Source organism: Eschscholzia californica, unplaced genomic scaffold (genome assembly GCF_041429995.1).
Source record: "Eschscholzia californica isolate CP2 unplaced genomic scaffold, dmEscCali1.0.p SCAF_2, whole genome shotgun sequence".
In the NCBI taxonomy this organism is placed as follows: Eukaryota; Viridiplantae; Streptophyta; class Magnoliopsida; order Ranunculales; family Papaveraceae; genus Eschscholzia; species Eschscholzia californica.
The window spans coordinates 31,610,374-31,622,951 of NW_028238309.1; the positions used below are offsets into that span (position 1 = coordinate 31,610,374).

The 12,578-nt window shown below is 45.5% G+C and overlaps 2 protein-coding genes across 2 annotated transcripts; both read right to left on the reverse strand.

Annotated features, from left to right (window-relative positions):
• Nucleotides 1-3,394: 3,394 nt before the first annotated feature.
• On the reverse strand, nucleotides 3,395-4,687 carry LOC147557412 (uncharacterized). The gene is made up of 2 exons (XM_086658852.1): nucleotides 4,143-4,687; nucleotides 3,395-3,911 (listed from the first exon to the last, which is right to left on the reverse strand). Exons 1-2 carry the CDS (start codon nucleotides 4,685-4,687, stop codon nucleotides 3,395-3,397), a joined length of 1,062 nt encoding a protein of 353 aa, XP_086514978.1.
• Nucleotides 4,688-6,625: 1,938 nt separating this feature from the next.
• On the reverse strand, nucleotides 6,626-7,345 carry LOC147557413 (uncharacterized). Its single transcript, XM_086658853.1, has one exon. The coding sequence runs from the start codon at nucleotides 7,343-7,345 to the stop codon at nucleotides 6,626-6,628; it is 720 nt and encodes a 239-aa protein (XP_086514979.1).
• Nucleotides 7,346-12,578: the final 5,233 nt, after the last annotated feature.

Genomic DNA, 12,578 nt, shown 5'->3' on the forward strand with positions numbered 1-12,578 from the left:
CTCCAACGAATATACGGCAGGAGGTCCATTGAGGATTTGAGGGCGGACCCCTTTATCCAGAGCTGGATGAGCTTTCGTACTTAGGTTGCTGAGGGGGCGAGGGCAGACCTCTCCTTCCAGGGCTGGAAGTGCTTACATATTTAGCCTAGTGAGGAGGTGAGGGCGGACTTCTTCCTCCAGGGCTGAAAGTGCTTTGTTACTTTGGCGTTGCTTCGGGGTGCCCGAAGATAAATGGGTCGGGCCCATTAGCCATTAGTTCATGGGCTTGGTCACCGAGTAAGCCCGTTAATCGTGAATTTCTTGGGGCACTCCTGGTAACGTATTTTGGCCCATACAATTTGTCCCCCACTCTCTAAGTTGACGGAGTGCGGAAACTTAGTAGTTCAAAGTTATATGGCCAATCCGTAGTTCGGTTTTGCTGCCTACGTAGCACAGTCTGTGTCCCGTGGGGACTTGTCCGCGAGATGTGTCGCGTTCAATCAGTATGACTTGGTGCTTATAGTTTAATAAGTCAATGTCGGACTGATCCAATAACTTTTGTAGAATTCCCGGAGAAAATTATTCCAAGGGATAAATTTACAAAATTAAAATTAATGGTTAGACAATAAAATTATCTATACGAAACAAAGTGACAAAATGTAGAGTTTTCGATCACTAAAACGTGTGTCAACTGACAAACATAATTTTGATAACCATAATTGTGGTTTAACATAAACTCGTAGTGGGTGTACTTACAAAACAAGCACAAGCTAACCAAAATTTGTTGTTGTAACAATATCGAGAAATATGTTCGTGAAAAATCGATTGATTTAAAACTTAAATTTTCATGGTTACCAGGAGGGCGCCCCGAGCAACAGGCAGTCGTGGTGTTTCTTGAGCATGCATCAGTGGGCCTAAAGAAGAACTCTCATGTGTATTGAGCGGGGTCCCAACGGGCGAGCAAACTGACATTGTCAGTTCGCTCGTCCTAACACACCCGTGATGCATTGTGCGGGTAGAAGAGGCAAGCATCCTGACAATGTCAGGTTGCTTGTCATCTCCCTACCCTCTTCCACATATATAATAGTATATATATGTGTATTGTACCTACCTACATATATATTAAATACATATATGTATGTTGACATATGTATCATGTATGCCACATATACTATATGTGCATATTGTGTGCATGTATATTTGTTATATGTATATATATACATGTAACCTATATGTGAATGTATATGTATAATATAGGCGTACATATAATTTTTAGTTACATACGTATATTTAAAGAAGAAAAGGGAAGTGCATACCATATTAGTTCGGGTGTATCCGGGATGTTAGTAGTACTAAGATCATTCAATGAGGAACATTGCTTTGTGGACGGACAGTTTGGTGGTAGGACCGACACAGTAAATACTGGTTACTTTGTAGATTTGTCGGGTGTCTGTGATTTTTTTCTTTTTAATCGAGGCGGGCTCGTGAGGCGGGACTCATGAGGCAGGCCGATGAGGCAGGACTACATATCCAGGCAAGGTATTTACCGGGTAGTCATATACTTTTTAATGAGCCAGGCTCATGAGGCAGGACTACATATCCAGGCAAGGTATTTACCGGGTAGTCCTGACATATACTATTTAATGAGGCAGGCTCATGAAGCAGGATTCATATCCAGGCTCATGAGGAAGTAAAATTTTAATGAGGCAGACTCATTAAAATGGCGAGACTATTGATCAAGGCAAAGTTTGGGCCATGTAGTCTTCACAAAGGTATTTTTGTGAGGCGGGCTCATATGATAGGTATCAACCGAGACAAGGCGTTGTCAGGTGGTTTTACGTAAGGTTTTTTTATGAGGCAGGCCTGGGGCTCCTGGCGAGGCGGACTTAGTGTTCTTGTCGAGGCACGTTGTGATGTGGCCAAGGCAAGGCTTATATGCACTTGACAGGAGGGTAGGACTACCGATCAAGGCAGGGTGTCTGCCTGTAGTCCTGACTTAAATTTTTTAATGAGGCAGATCCGGAGCTCCTGGCGAGGCGGACCTAGTGCTCTTGGCGAGACACGCGATGCAGGGTTATCAATCAAGGCAAGGCTTATATGCCGAGTGCACTTGACGCAGACTTAATGAAAGCTACTCAAATCGAGGCAGGATTGTAGAGTAGGGCTACTGACCGAGGCATGGCTTAAAAGCCGAGTGCTTATCGACCGTAGACTTTTAATTAAGCCTGTTGTAATCAAAGAAGGCTTGCAAAGCAGGGCTACAGATCAAGGGAAGGCTCAAACGCCGAGTGCATTTGATCGTAGACTTTTAACGAGGTGGAGCTGGTGTGTCGATCGAAGCATGGGCAAGCTTTTCATTCCAAGGCAAGGTGGGTTTGTCGAGTGCTCTTGATGTGGACTTACCTGTTATGCCTGGGTGTAGCTCCGCCGATGAATGCCTCATACCTATAAGGGTAAGGGTATTACCCTTTATAGATATATTATTTGCCTCTTTTATCCGTAAGGGTAAGGGTATTACCCTTTATAGATATATTATTTGCCTCTTTTATCCGTAAGGGTAAGGGTATTACCCTTTACAGATAGTTTATATTATTACTGCATTGTGTTTGGCGTGGCCAAAGCATGGATTATTTTGGCAAAGCCTGGCTTGCCTTGTTTGAATACTCGAGTCAGCATATGCTGAGTGTCGTAACACATTTGAAATCCGTGGAGGATGACTGTCCATTTTGTCCCCCTAGTCTGAGCTTAGAGCTTGAGAAAGTCTAGGGTTAGACTAAGTTTCGTGGCGTTGAAGCCCTTAGTCTACTTTGCATAGACAAAAATATGACTTAAATTGGAACATCATTGTATTTGAAATAATGTTGTATTACAAGAGAAATATGCATGTGATACGAGCAGTGTCGTTTTAATAAATATCGTTTCTCAACAACACTTTTGCATGTGCTGACGCGAGTAGAACTGAAGTCTTAAGCAGTGCGAAGCTGGCTTGTAGAGTCGGGCTGACTTTGGGCAGAGTTAGGGTCTGAAGCAGTGCGGAGCTGGCTTGCAGAGTTGGTTGTCTTCAAGTAGGGTAGATGCGGAGTTGTACTTTATCCTTGTTTGTCTCTTGAAGAGATAAAGTGATGTCGTCGACTTTTGCCAGGAAGTCGTTGTTTCCTTCCGTTTGTCCCCAAGTTGAAGTTTGGTTTGTCTGCACACACCTCAGTTGGGGGAGGTCGATGGCATAGCCATCGACCCTCCGACGCCGAAGTTAGTAGGTGATATAAAAGACAAACGACAACTTAGTGGAATTGGGTTAGAAATAGTACCGTTTTAAGTGTCTTGCATTCCAACAGTTGTTGATGTCGAGACCTTCTTGTGAGCGGAGCTTGTATGTTCCTTGGCCCACTATTTGGGTGATGAGATAAGGGCCTTCTCAAGTGGGAGCTAGCTTGCCTGCTCCTTTTTGCTTGGTATTCTGAAAGACCTTTCGAAGTACCCAATCCCCAACTTTGAAGGATTTGATTCGGACATTTTTGTTATAGTGAGAGGCTGCTCTCTGTTGGTAGACGGTGTTTCTAATGGCCGCTCTGTCTCTTAGCTCGTCAATCGTGTCAAGGTTGTGGTTAATCTCGACCCAATTGCTTTCTTCTTCGGTCTGTTGGTACCGTGCGGTAGGGACTCCTGTTTCACCTGTTGGCGTCCGCACAGTTGTTCGATAAGCCCACAGTACTGCCGGTAGTTGATCTGCCCACGCTCCTTTAGCTTTTTTAAGTTTCTTTTTTAAAGAATTCATGATAGTTTTGTTAGAGGATTCGGCCTGGCCGTTGGCTTGGGGATACCTTGGGGTTGAGAAGCTAAGCTTTATACCCCAGTCTTTGCAAAAGACTTGGAAGGCGGAGCTACTGAATTGAGATCCATTGTCGGTGACTATCTCCTTAGGTACTCCAAACCTGCAAATTATATACTTCCACACAAAACTCATGGCCTCTTTGTCTTTTATTTGGTGGTAGGCCTCCGCTTCGATCCACTTGGAAAAATAGTCGGTCATGGCCAACATGTATACCCGTTGGCCTACGGCAGTGGGAAGTTTCCCCACTATGTCCATGCCCCATTTCATGAAAGGCCAAGGTGATAGTATGGAATTTAATTTTTCTGGAAGGAGGTGAGAAGTTTAAGCGAACCTTTGGCATTTGTCACATCGTTTGGCATGATCGATTGAATCAGCCCTCATGGTTGGCCAGTAATAGCCGACAGTCAGAGCCCTATTGGCTAAGCTACGACTGCCAGAATGGTTGCCACATTCTCCCTCGTGTAATTCTTTTAAAACATACTTACTTTCATCTGGAGTGATGCATTTGAGGTAAGGGCCTGAGTAAGATCTCCTGAGTAATTGACCGTCAACTATGTAAAATCGAGCTGCTCTTGTCTTTAATTTTCTGGTTTCGTTCTTGTCCCAAGGAAGTTCGTCATTTGTCAGGTACTTTATGACAGGTGTCATCCAAGTGTCGGCTATGTCTGTAGCTGCTACTTCTGGTTGCGGGCTCTTCCAAACGGCGGGCCATTGGAGCAAGATCAGGGGTATGTCCTGAGCTATCTTGGTCTGTATGGATGAGCCAAGGTTTGCCAAAGCATCTGCATGCCCATTTTCAGCTCTGGGTACCTGCTCATACTTTATCTCGTGGAAATATTTTTGTATTTCCTTGACATGGTCCAAGTAGGATGTCATCCGGCCATCTTTAACTTGATACGTACCTTGAAGTTGGTTGACCACCAACTGGGAGTCGGACCTTACATCAAGGTTTTGGATCCCCAAGTCTTTAGCCAAGGTCAGACCTGCAATCAAAGCTTCGTACTCTGCCTCATTGTTAGTTGCCTTAAATTCACACCTAATTGCTTGCTAGACTATCTCCCCCTGTGGGGAGGTCAGTATGACACCAAGACCAGCTCTGTTCATATTACTTGAACCATCCACGGACAAAGTCCACTTTTGAGGGTCTGGCTCAGTGAGGCAGAGCTATTCTTTTTGGGCCTGCGCTAGAGAGTCAGGAGTAAAATCGGCAATGAAGTCAGGTAATACCTCGGATTTGATCGCCGTCCTTGGTTGGTACGTGATGTCGTGCTCAGTGAGTTCGACAACCCACTTAGTCAAGTGTCCAGACATGTCTGGCTTGTGCAAGACATTCTTCATCGGGAAGGCAGTGACGACCACAATAGAATGGCATTGGAAGTACGGTCTCAACTTTCTAGCGGCTGTCACCAGAGCTAATGCCAGCTTTTCTAGTTGACAGTACCGAGTCTCGGCATCGAGTAAAGACTTGCTGACGTAGTAAACTGGGAGTTGCTTACCGTCCTCTACTCTTACCAAGACAGCACTGACAGTTGTTTCAAATACTGCTAAATAAATGTAAAGGTGCTCAACTGACTTAGGTTTTGAAAGCAATGGAGGTGAAGTAAGGTACTGCTTTAGTTGTTGAAGTGCGTTCTCGCACGCTGGTGTCCAATTGAAGTTCTCGGGTTTCTCCAGAGTAGCAAAGAAGAGGTGACATTTCTCGGATGACCGAGAGATGAACCGGCTCAGGGCCGCTACTCTTCCCGCCAACTTTTCCACATCTTTCACACACTTGGGAGAAGGGATGTTTATTACCGACTGTATCTGGTCCAGATTTGCCTCGATCCCCCTGTATGTGACTACATACCCTAGGAACTTCCCTGAAAATACACCAAATGAACATTTGTTTGGATTTAATTTCATGTTGTACCTTTTTAGGACCTCATAGGCCTGCTGCAAGTGGTTGATGTGTTGTGCAGCTTCCAAGGATTTGACCAGCATATCATCTATATATACCTCCATTGTGTCGCCAAGCATGTTGGCAAACATCTTGTTCACCAATCTTTAATAAGTAGCCCCTGCATTCTTTAGTCCGAATGGCATAACTTTATAACAAAAAATACCCCTCTCTGTTATGAAAGAGGGTTTTTTTGGATCCTCGGGGTGCATAAGAATTTGATTGTACCCCGAGAAGGCATCCATGAACCTGAGAAGCTCATGGCCAGCAGTTGCATCTACTAGCATATCTATGTGAGGTAAAGGGAATGAATCTTTTGGGCATGCCTTGTTCAGATCAGTGAAGTCGATGCACACCCTCCATTTCCCATTCTTCTTCTTTACGACCACCCCATTGGCTAACCAGTCAGGGTAATGGACTTCCCTGACAGACCCTATGTCTGTGTGTTGTAATGGACGGGTCTATGCCTGTCATGTAGGCATGTGACCAAGCAAAACAGTCGTGTTGTGTAGTGAGGAAGTCTATCAACTTTTTCTAAAAAAAGGACTTAAGCTAGACCCTACCTGTACTTTATGGTCTAGGTAGACTGGATGGATTTGTACCTCATCCATCTCCTCTATGCTAGGTTGGTTAGGGTCAGCACTATGTGATTGCTTAGTGTGTAATTGCTATAAAGGGTTCTTGGGAGATTTCATTGTATTCTTATAACAATTACGAGAGGCCCCTAGGTCTCCTGTAATCTCCCTGACTCCTCAAGGTGTAGGGAATCGAACTACCTGGTGAAATGTCGACGGTACTGCTCGCATAGCGTGTATCCATGGCCTACCTAGAATCAAGTTGTATGTAGATGGGCAGTCCAGCATGACAAATGTGGTTGGCTAGTTCAGTCCTCCAGCATAGACAGGTAGAGATACTTCCCCCAAGGTCTGCTTCTGTTCACCACTAAAGCCAATGAGTACAGTCGATCGACGACCTATGCTTGTCTCGTCTAAGCCCATACCTTGTAAAGCATGTAGAAATAGTACATTAGCAGATGATCCATTATCAAATAAAATTCTTTTTACCAGAACGTTAGCAATTGTAAGAGATAGGACAAGAGCGTCATGGTGAGGGTTGACGAGCCTTGTGACTTCGTTGCCATCGAAGCTGATGATCTGATCAGTACAAGCAAGTGATGGAGCATCAATTGAGTGTGTTGCAGGGCTATGAGCTATCCTTGCGCTCCTCTTGGCAGCTGAATGGCTGACTCCGCTTACTTCCGAACCTCTAGTGATCATCGAGCATGTCCTTGTTGGGATTGGCAGCTCTGGCTCCTTCATTTGTTCTTCCCTAAGTGCTAGCGTCGGCTTCCCTTTGTCTGTTAGTAGGTTCGTGAGGTGCCCTCTTTTTAGGAGCTCTGCTACCTCAAATTGCAGGGCTATACAATCTCTAGTAGTTTGTCCATGATCTGAATGAAACTCACACCACTTGGAGTTGTCCCTTTTGTCGCATGGAGTTTTGATCTTATCTGGCCATCTCACGGTGTTGCCCATACCTTTCATTACGGCTATTACTTCGCTGGGTTCAACATTGAGGTTGTACTCTGGAAGTCTAGCCATGGGAGGAGCATGGATATTTTCGTCAGGTCGTTTGGACGCCTTGCTGGGTATGGGTCTCTGTTGCCTCTGTGTTGCGGCATGCGATCGGGTCCCCTGGATCGTCGATCGCTAGATTGGTCGTCCAAGGGATACCCTTTGTTTCGGTGGGTTTTGTCTTCTTCCCACCTGATCTCCAACCAAGCTCTGAATAGTACGTTATCAGGGGTTGTACAGTTGAACTTGGTAAACTCTTTGTACAACTCTCCGTCATGTAAGAGCCCCTTCCTGAAGGCATCCACAACAGTCTCGGTGTTGCACTATGGGATGGACACTTTTTCCCTGTTGAAGCTTCCCACGTACTCTCTAAGAGGTTCGCCTCTCCTTTGTTATATTCTATATAAGTCGCCAGACAACTTTTCTATCTTCTTGCTACTGGCGAACTGCTCAACAAATGTATCAGTTAGTTGTGCGAAAGACGAGATACGATTGTTAGGAAGATTTGTGTACCACTGGAGGGCTGGGCCAACAAGGCTTGAGCCGAAGCTCTTACACATGCAGGCCTCTCTTAGGTCTCTTGGTATAGCAGCTGTAAACATAAGTTGCTTGTAAGATGCAATGTGGTCAGCTGGGTCAGACGTACCATCGTACATCTTTATATTTAGGAAGCAAAACATCCTGGGCATTTCGACAAGAGCTATGGCATCTACAAATGGTGAGTCAGCATAACTTTGGGGCAGACTCTTTTTAAATGGAGTCGGAACCCCGGGTATGCGTGTAAGTAAGGCCTCTAGGTCTGCTAGTCTTTTAGCCAAGCTCTGCTCTAGAGAATTATCTCTAGGGGAGTACGGGTGTGTAGGGATGTAAGTCCCGTTAGCCTGCAACATAGGTACAGTAAGTAAGTGAGGAAGAGCAGAGGAGTGAGGTGCAGCCGTGGTCTGCATTGTTAGGCGTTGGTTGTCATCCAGTCTGGTTGAGTTACTGGTCGGCTTGAGGTACCGCCTACTTCTGTCCTGGTTGACTGCTCCCGAGCTGTTGAGCGAAGGATTGGTTGGGTCGCCATGCTTTCTGCTGCTTCAGTGGTCCCTTCAGCCCGTTCTTCGGGATTCAGCTCTGTCTGCCTAGGGGTAACTGGCCTTCGAGGTGGTACGGCTACAGACAGCTCTGTGATTTTTTCCTGCAATAATTAATTCTCGGCTCTGACCAAGATGTTCTCCTCTTCCAAAGATCTGTATCGTTGCGTGTTATCTTGCATTTAAGCTGTTAGCACTGCAAGTTGGGATGCTACGTCGAGTGGAGTGTTAGTGATCTCTTGTGCCATTGGGGTAAGCTCAGTACTTAGTAGTTGGGCCCCTCCTAGCGCCAAACTGTGAGGGTAGGAAATTGCGGGTCAAGAAGTCAGCTGGACCGGGTCGTTGATCGGAAGTTGAACCTCCAGCTGTTGATAATTTTTGCGGGCACCGACGACGTCTTTGGGCTCAACCTGTGAAAAAAGAGACAACAACACACGTGACCGTGAGGTCTTAGGGGACACCGGGATGGTGCCGGCCTAAGGGGGCTCCGACGGTCAGGTCAGTGACCTTGCAAGAGAAGTAGTCGAAGCGTGAGTGATATCCTTGGAAATATTACCGTTGGTTGGATAATGGTCGGAGCTTAAGCACGGCTCGTAGAGTGGTCGGAGCTCGCTCTCTACGGATGACTGACTTGATTGGTGAGAGAAAATGACAGCCTATGATGTCTGTCCTTGAGTGAAGCAGCCCTGGAGTGGTTTGCCTTATCCAGGGGTATGTATCGTAAATAAGTGGAAAGCTTTAAGGACCTGACCTTGTAAATATTTACGTGGGTGAGATAAGGAAAGCCTGACCTCCTGGAAAGATAAAGTAGCCTGCTTACTTTATTCGCCAGGAGAGATAATGGTAGGTCGCCCTTCCTTGTTTGTCAGGTCGCCCAAGAGAGAGAAAGTAATGGTCGGCCTTCCTTGGTTGTCTGGTCGCCAAGAGAGAGAAAAAATAATGGTTGACCTTCCTTGGTTGTCTGGTCGCTCAAGAGAGAGAGGAAGTAATGGTCGACCTTCCTTTGTTGTCAGATGATCGAGTGTTTTAATCGGGAATTCGATGATGATGTTGAGCTAGTACTCGGTATGTATGCCTGGAGTCAGATGATCGGTATCATCTTCTTCTTGGTCCTTTTATAGAGTCATCGGTCGACTGCTACTCGGTGATGATTTGTCATCTTTAGTGGTGGTAACGCATGAGTTGTCACCATTAATATGGATTCTGTAACCCCCTAACGGATATATATGGGATGTTATCATCTTGAATGACTGTAACGTCTCTCCAACGAATATACGGCAGGATGTCCATTAAGGATTTGAGGGCGGACCCCTTTATCTAGAGCTGGATGTGCTTTCGTACTTAGGTTGCTGAGGAGGCGAGGGCAGACCTCTTCTTTCAGGGCTGGAAGTGCTTACATATTTCAGCCTAGTGAGAAGGCGAGGGCGGACTTCTTCCTCCAGGGCTGAAAGTGCTTTGTTACTTTGGCATTGCTTCGGGGTGCCCGAAGATAAATGGGTCGGGCCCATTAGCCATTAGTTCATGGGTTTGGTCACCGAGTAAGCCCATTAATCGTGAATTTCTTGGGGCACTCCTGGTGACGTATTTTGGGCCATACATTTTGCAGAAGGAAATAGTAAGATTAGAGCAAGATAGATTAAGCCTACTTTCTTTAAATTTTGCAGAAGCAATCATTCGAAACATGCGTAGTAAGTTTAGGAAATTGCATTAGTAAGTGTAGGACTAATTACATTAACCACTGGCTTTGTGTACATATATATACAAAAAAAAAAAGCAGGAAAGCATGGGTTGCCCGCCGCTATGCATCAAAGGGGGAAGAAGGAGAAGCAGGAGGACCGCCGACATCAACCGAGACTCTGATCACGACAGCCAGAAGACGACCACCTCCACAACGACGAACTAGGAACCCCACGGCAGAAAAGAGAGCTGGTTCAGACGTACTTGTGGTACCGGTCAGAGAATAGACTAAAGGATAAAGGGGCCTAGATAAACTCGTTCAGCAGATCCTGAGGACGAAGAACATTGACTAAACCTTCATCGGTCACGCAAAAATGGTCGATGGAAAAATCGTTATAGCTCAGAACCATGTGAAAGCAACCCTCACGTCACTACGAGGGAGAGTTCCGCTAACTGTTAGAAGAGACACGGTGAAATATATAAGAGTCGTTCGAATCTCCATGGTTATTCATAAGGCAAAGGAGCCGCAATAAGAGGAGCGTGATCAACGAAGAGTCGCGGCGAGAAGTCACAATTAAAAAATGGGGAACCAACAAACTCAAACGTGGAAGATAAAGAGAAGCACAAAAGTATAAATGAAAAAGGTAATTCTTTATTAATTCATAAGAAGGACCTATTACAGAAGAAATTGCAGGAACACCCTTAATCGTCGAGGGAAAGGAAAACAGACCCAAAAACATGAGCGACGACAGAAGAGCCGTCAAAGAGTTTGAGAGAAGAAAAGTGGAAAGGCTGACAGGAACCACCATTCAGAGATGCAGTCAAGGCAAGAAGACAACCAAGGACAAACGAACCCTCCTACCGTCATCACCTTGTCCTGAGCACCTAAGCTGGAGGTAGTACTGGCAATCCTTACCCCCCTTCGGGTTCAAACAAAACGGCTCGTGAGGTTACCGCGACCATTATGAAGAACCCCAACTTTTACCACGGTCATTATGAAGAAACACTCCTCAAGCAGGCGATCTTGTATGAACTCAAACAGAGGCCGCATCTCAGATCTTTCGCAGAAACAGGAAAAATCAGAAGACAACGTCAGAAGAGGGGCTCTCTTAAATTCCCTCTCAAACTTTTGGTGATAAGGAATTAGAGAACAAAAGCAAGTTAATTATAGTGGAAGAAGATAACCAAGGGACTTCTTGAAAACAAACAACGGTCATTAAAGACAAAGACCAAACGTATCTCGGGAACACACAAAGGAATGATGACCAAGGGATAAACACGGCTCGAGATCGATCAGGTCTGATAGAATAATAGCGGAATTCAAGGTAACGCATCCTATCCCCCAATAGCAAGACTCCACGCGTCCTCGCATGAAGGAGCGAACTGCCGTGTGCAGTAACCAAAAAGATCAACGCTGAAAGCGCATGATCAGAGGATGAAATCTATGACGTCACAAAATCACGCATGGAAAAGATTAAATACTTAAGCAGAAGTCGAGACGTGTCTTGGGAGAACAAACCACATGTCAAGACAAAACACGGCTAGGATGACTCTGACAAAAACAACGCTTAATGAGAAAGGATCTCCACTTAGCAGATAGCAATCAGCTCTGGAATATCAACAAAGAGACCGAGCACTACGAAACAGCCCCGGTCTAGGTAAGACCCAAAGAGTTTCACGAAACAGCTCTAGGACAGGTATTACTCTCGACTTCAGGTCTTCAAATAGAAACACACGAGTTACTTCTACTTCTTAGTCTCTTTACTTTCAACTAAGGAGTGGCGGGACTCATGATGATGCACAAAATGTCCAAGACGTTGACTAACGTCTGAAGAGTCAAGATCAGACCTGAAGTCTCTTGGATCGACTCAGCTTAAGGCAGCAGAACAACTAAATACCTAATGGTCCACCACATTTTTCCCTAACTAGGAGGTCGGCCGGAAGAAACCAGCTCTGCACAAAATGCCCTTGACGTGGATAGATCAGCCCTGGGGTCTCAAAAGGAAAAAGGGGGTCTCCACAGGTTCGTCCTATCTTACGCCAAGAACTAAGGAGATATCAGCGCTGCGCGACCTAAAGACTTAATCCCGAACATTCTAAAAAGATCTCAGTCGGCCGCATATCTTGAAGTGTTTAAGCCCGATTGAACTCTACGTATCTGAAGGAGGAAACTTCTCCTTTAAAGTCTATCACTCCGACAAGATATATACAAAGTATCCTTGAATTTAGGAACTTTCGTTTATCAAAGATCCGGGATAGACTCAAAGAGAAACCCTAGATTTAAAGAGGAAACTTCCCTTACGGTTTGACGGCAACCGCCACAAATTACAGTCGGCCTAACTTCGCCTATAAAAGGCCCCCCACATCGTCCTTTTCAGGACACGATCTCTTCACCACGAAAAGATCACCCAATACTCATAGTTCCCATAACTCGCCCCCCAAAAGGATCGATCAATATTCATTCTTTTACTGCAAAGAACACCCTGACTGTCTTGAGCGTCGGAGCG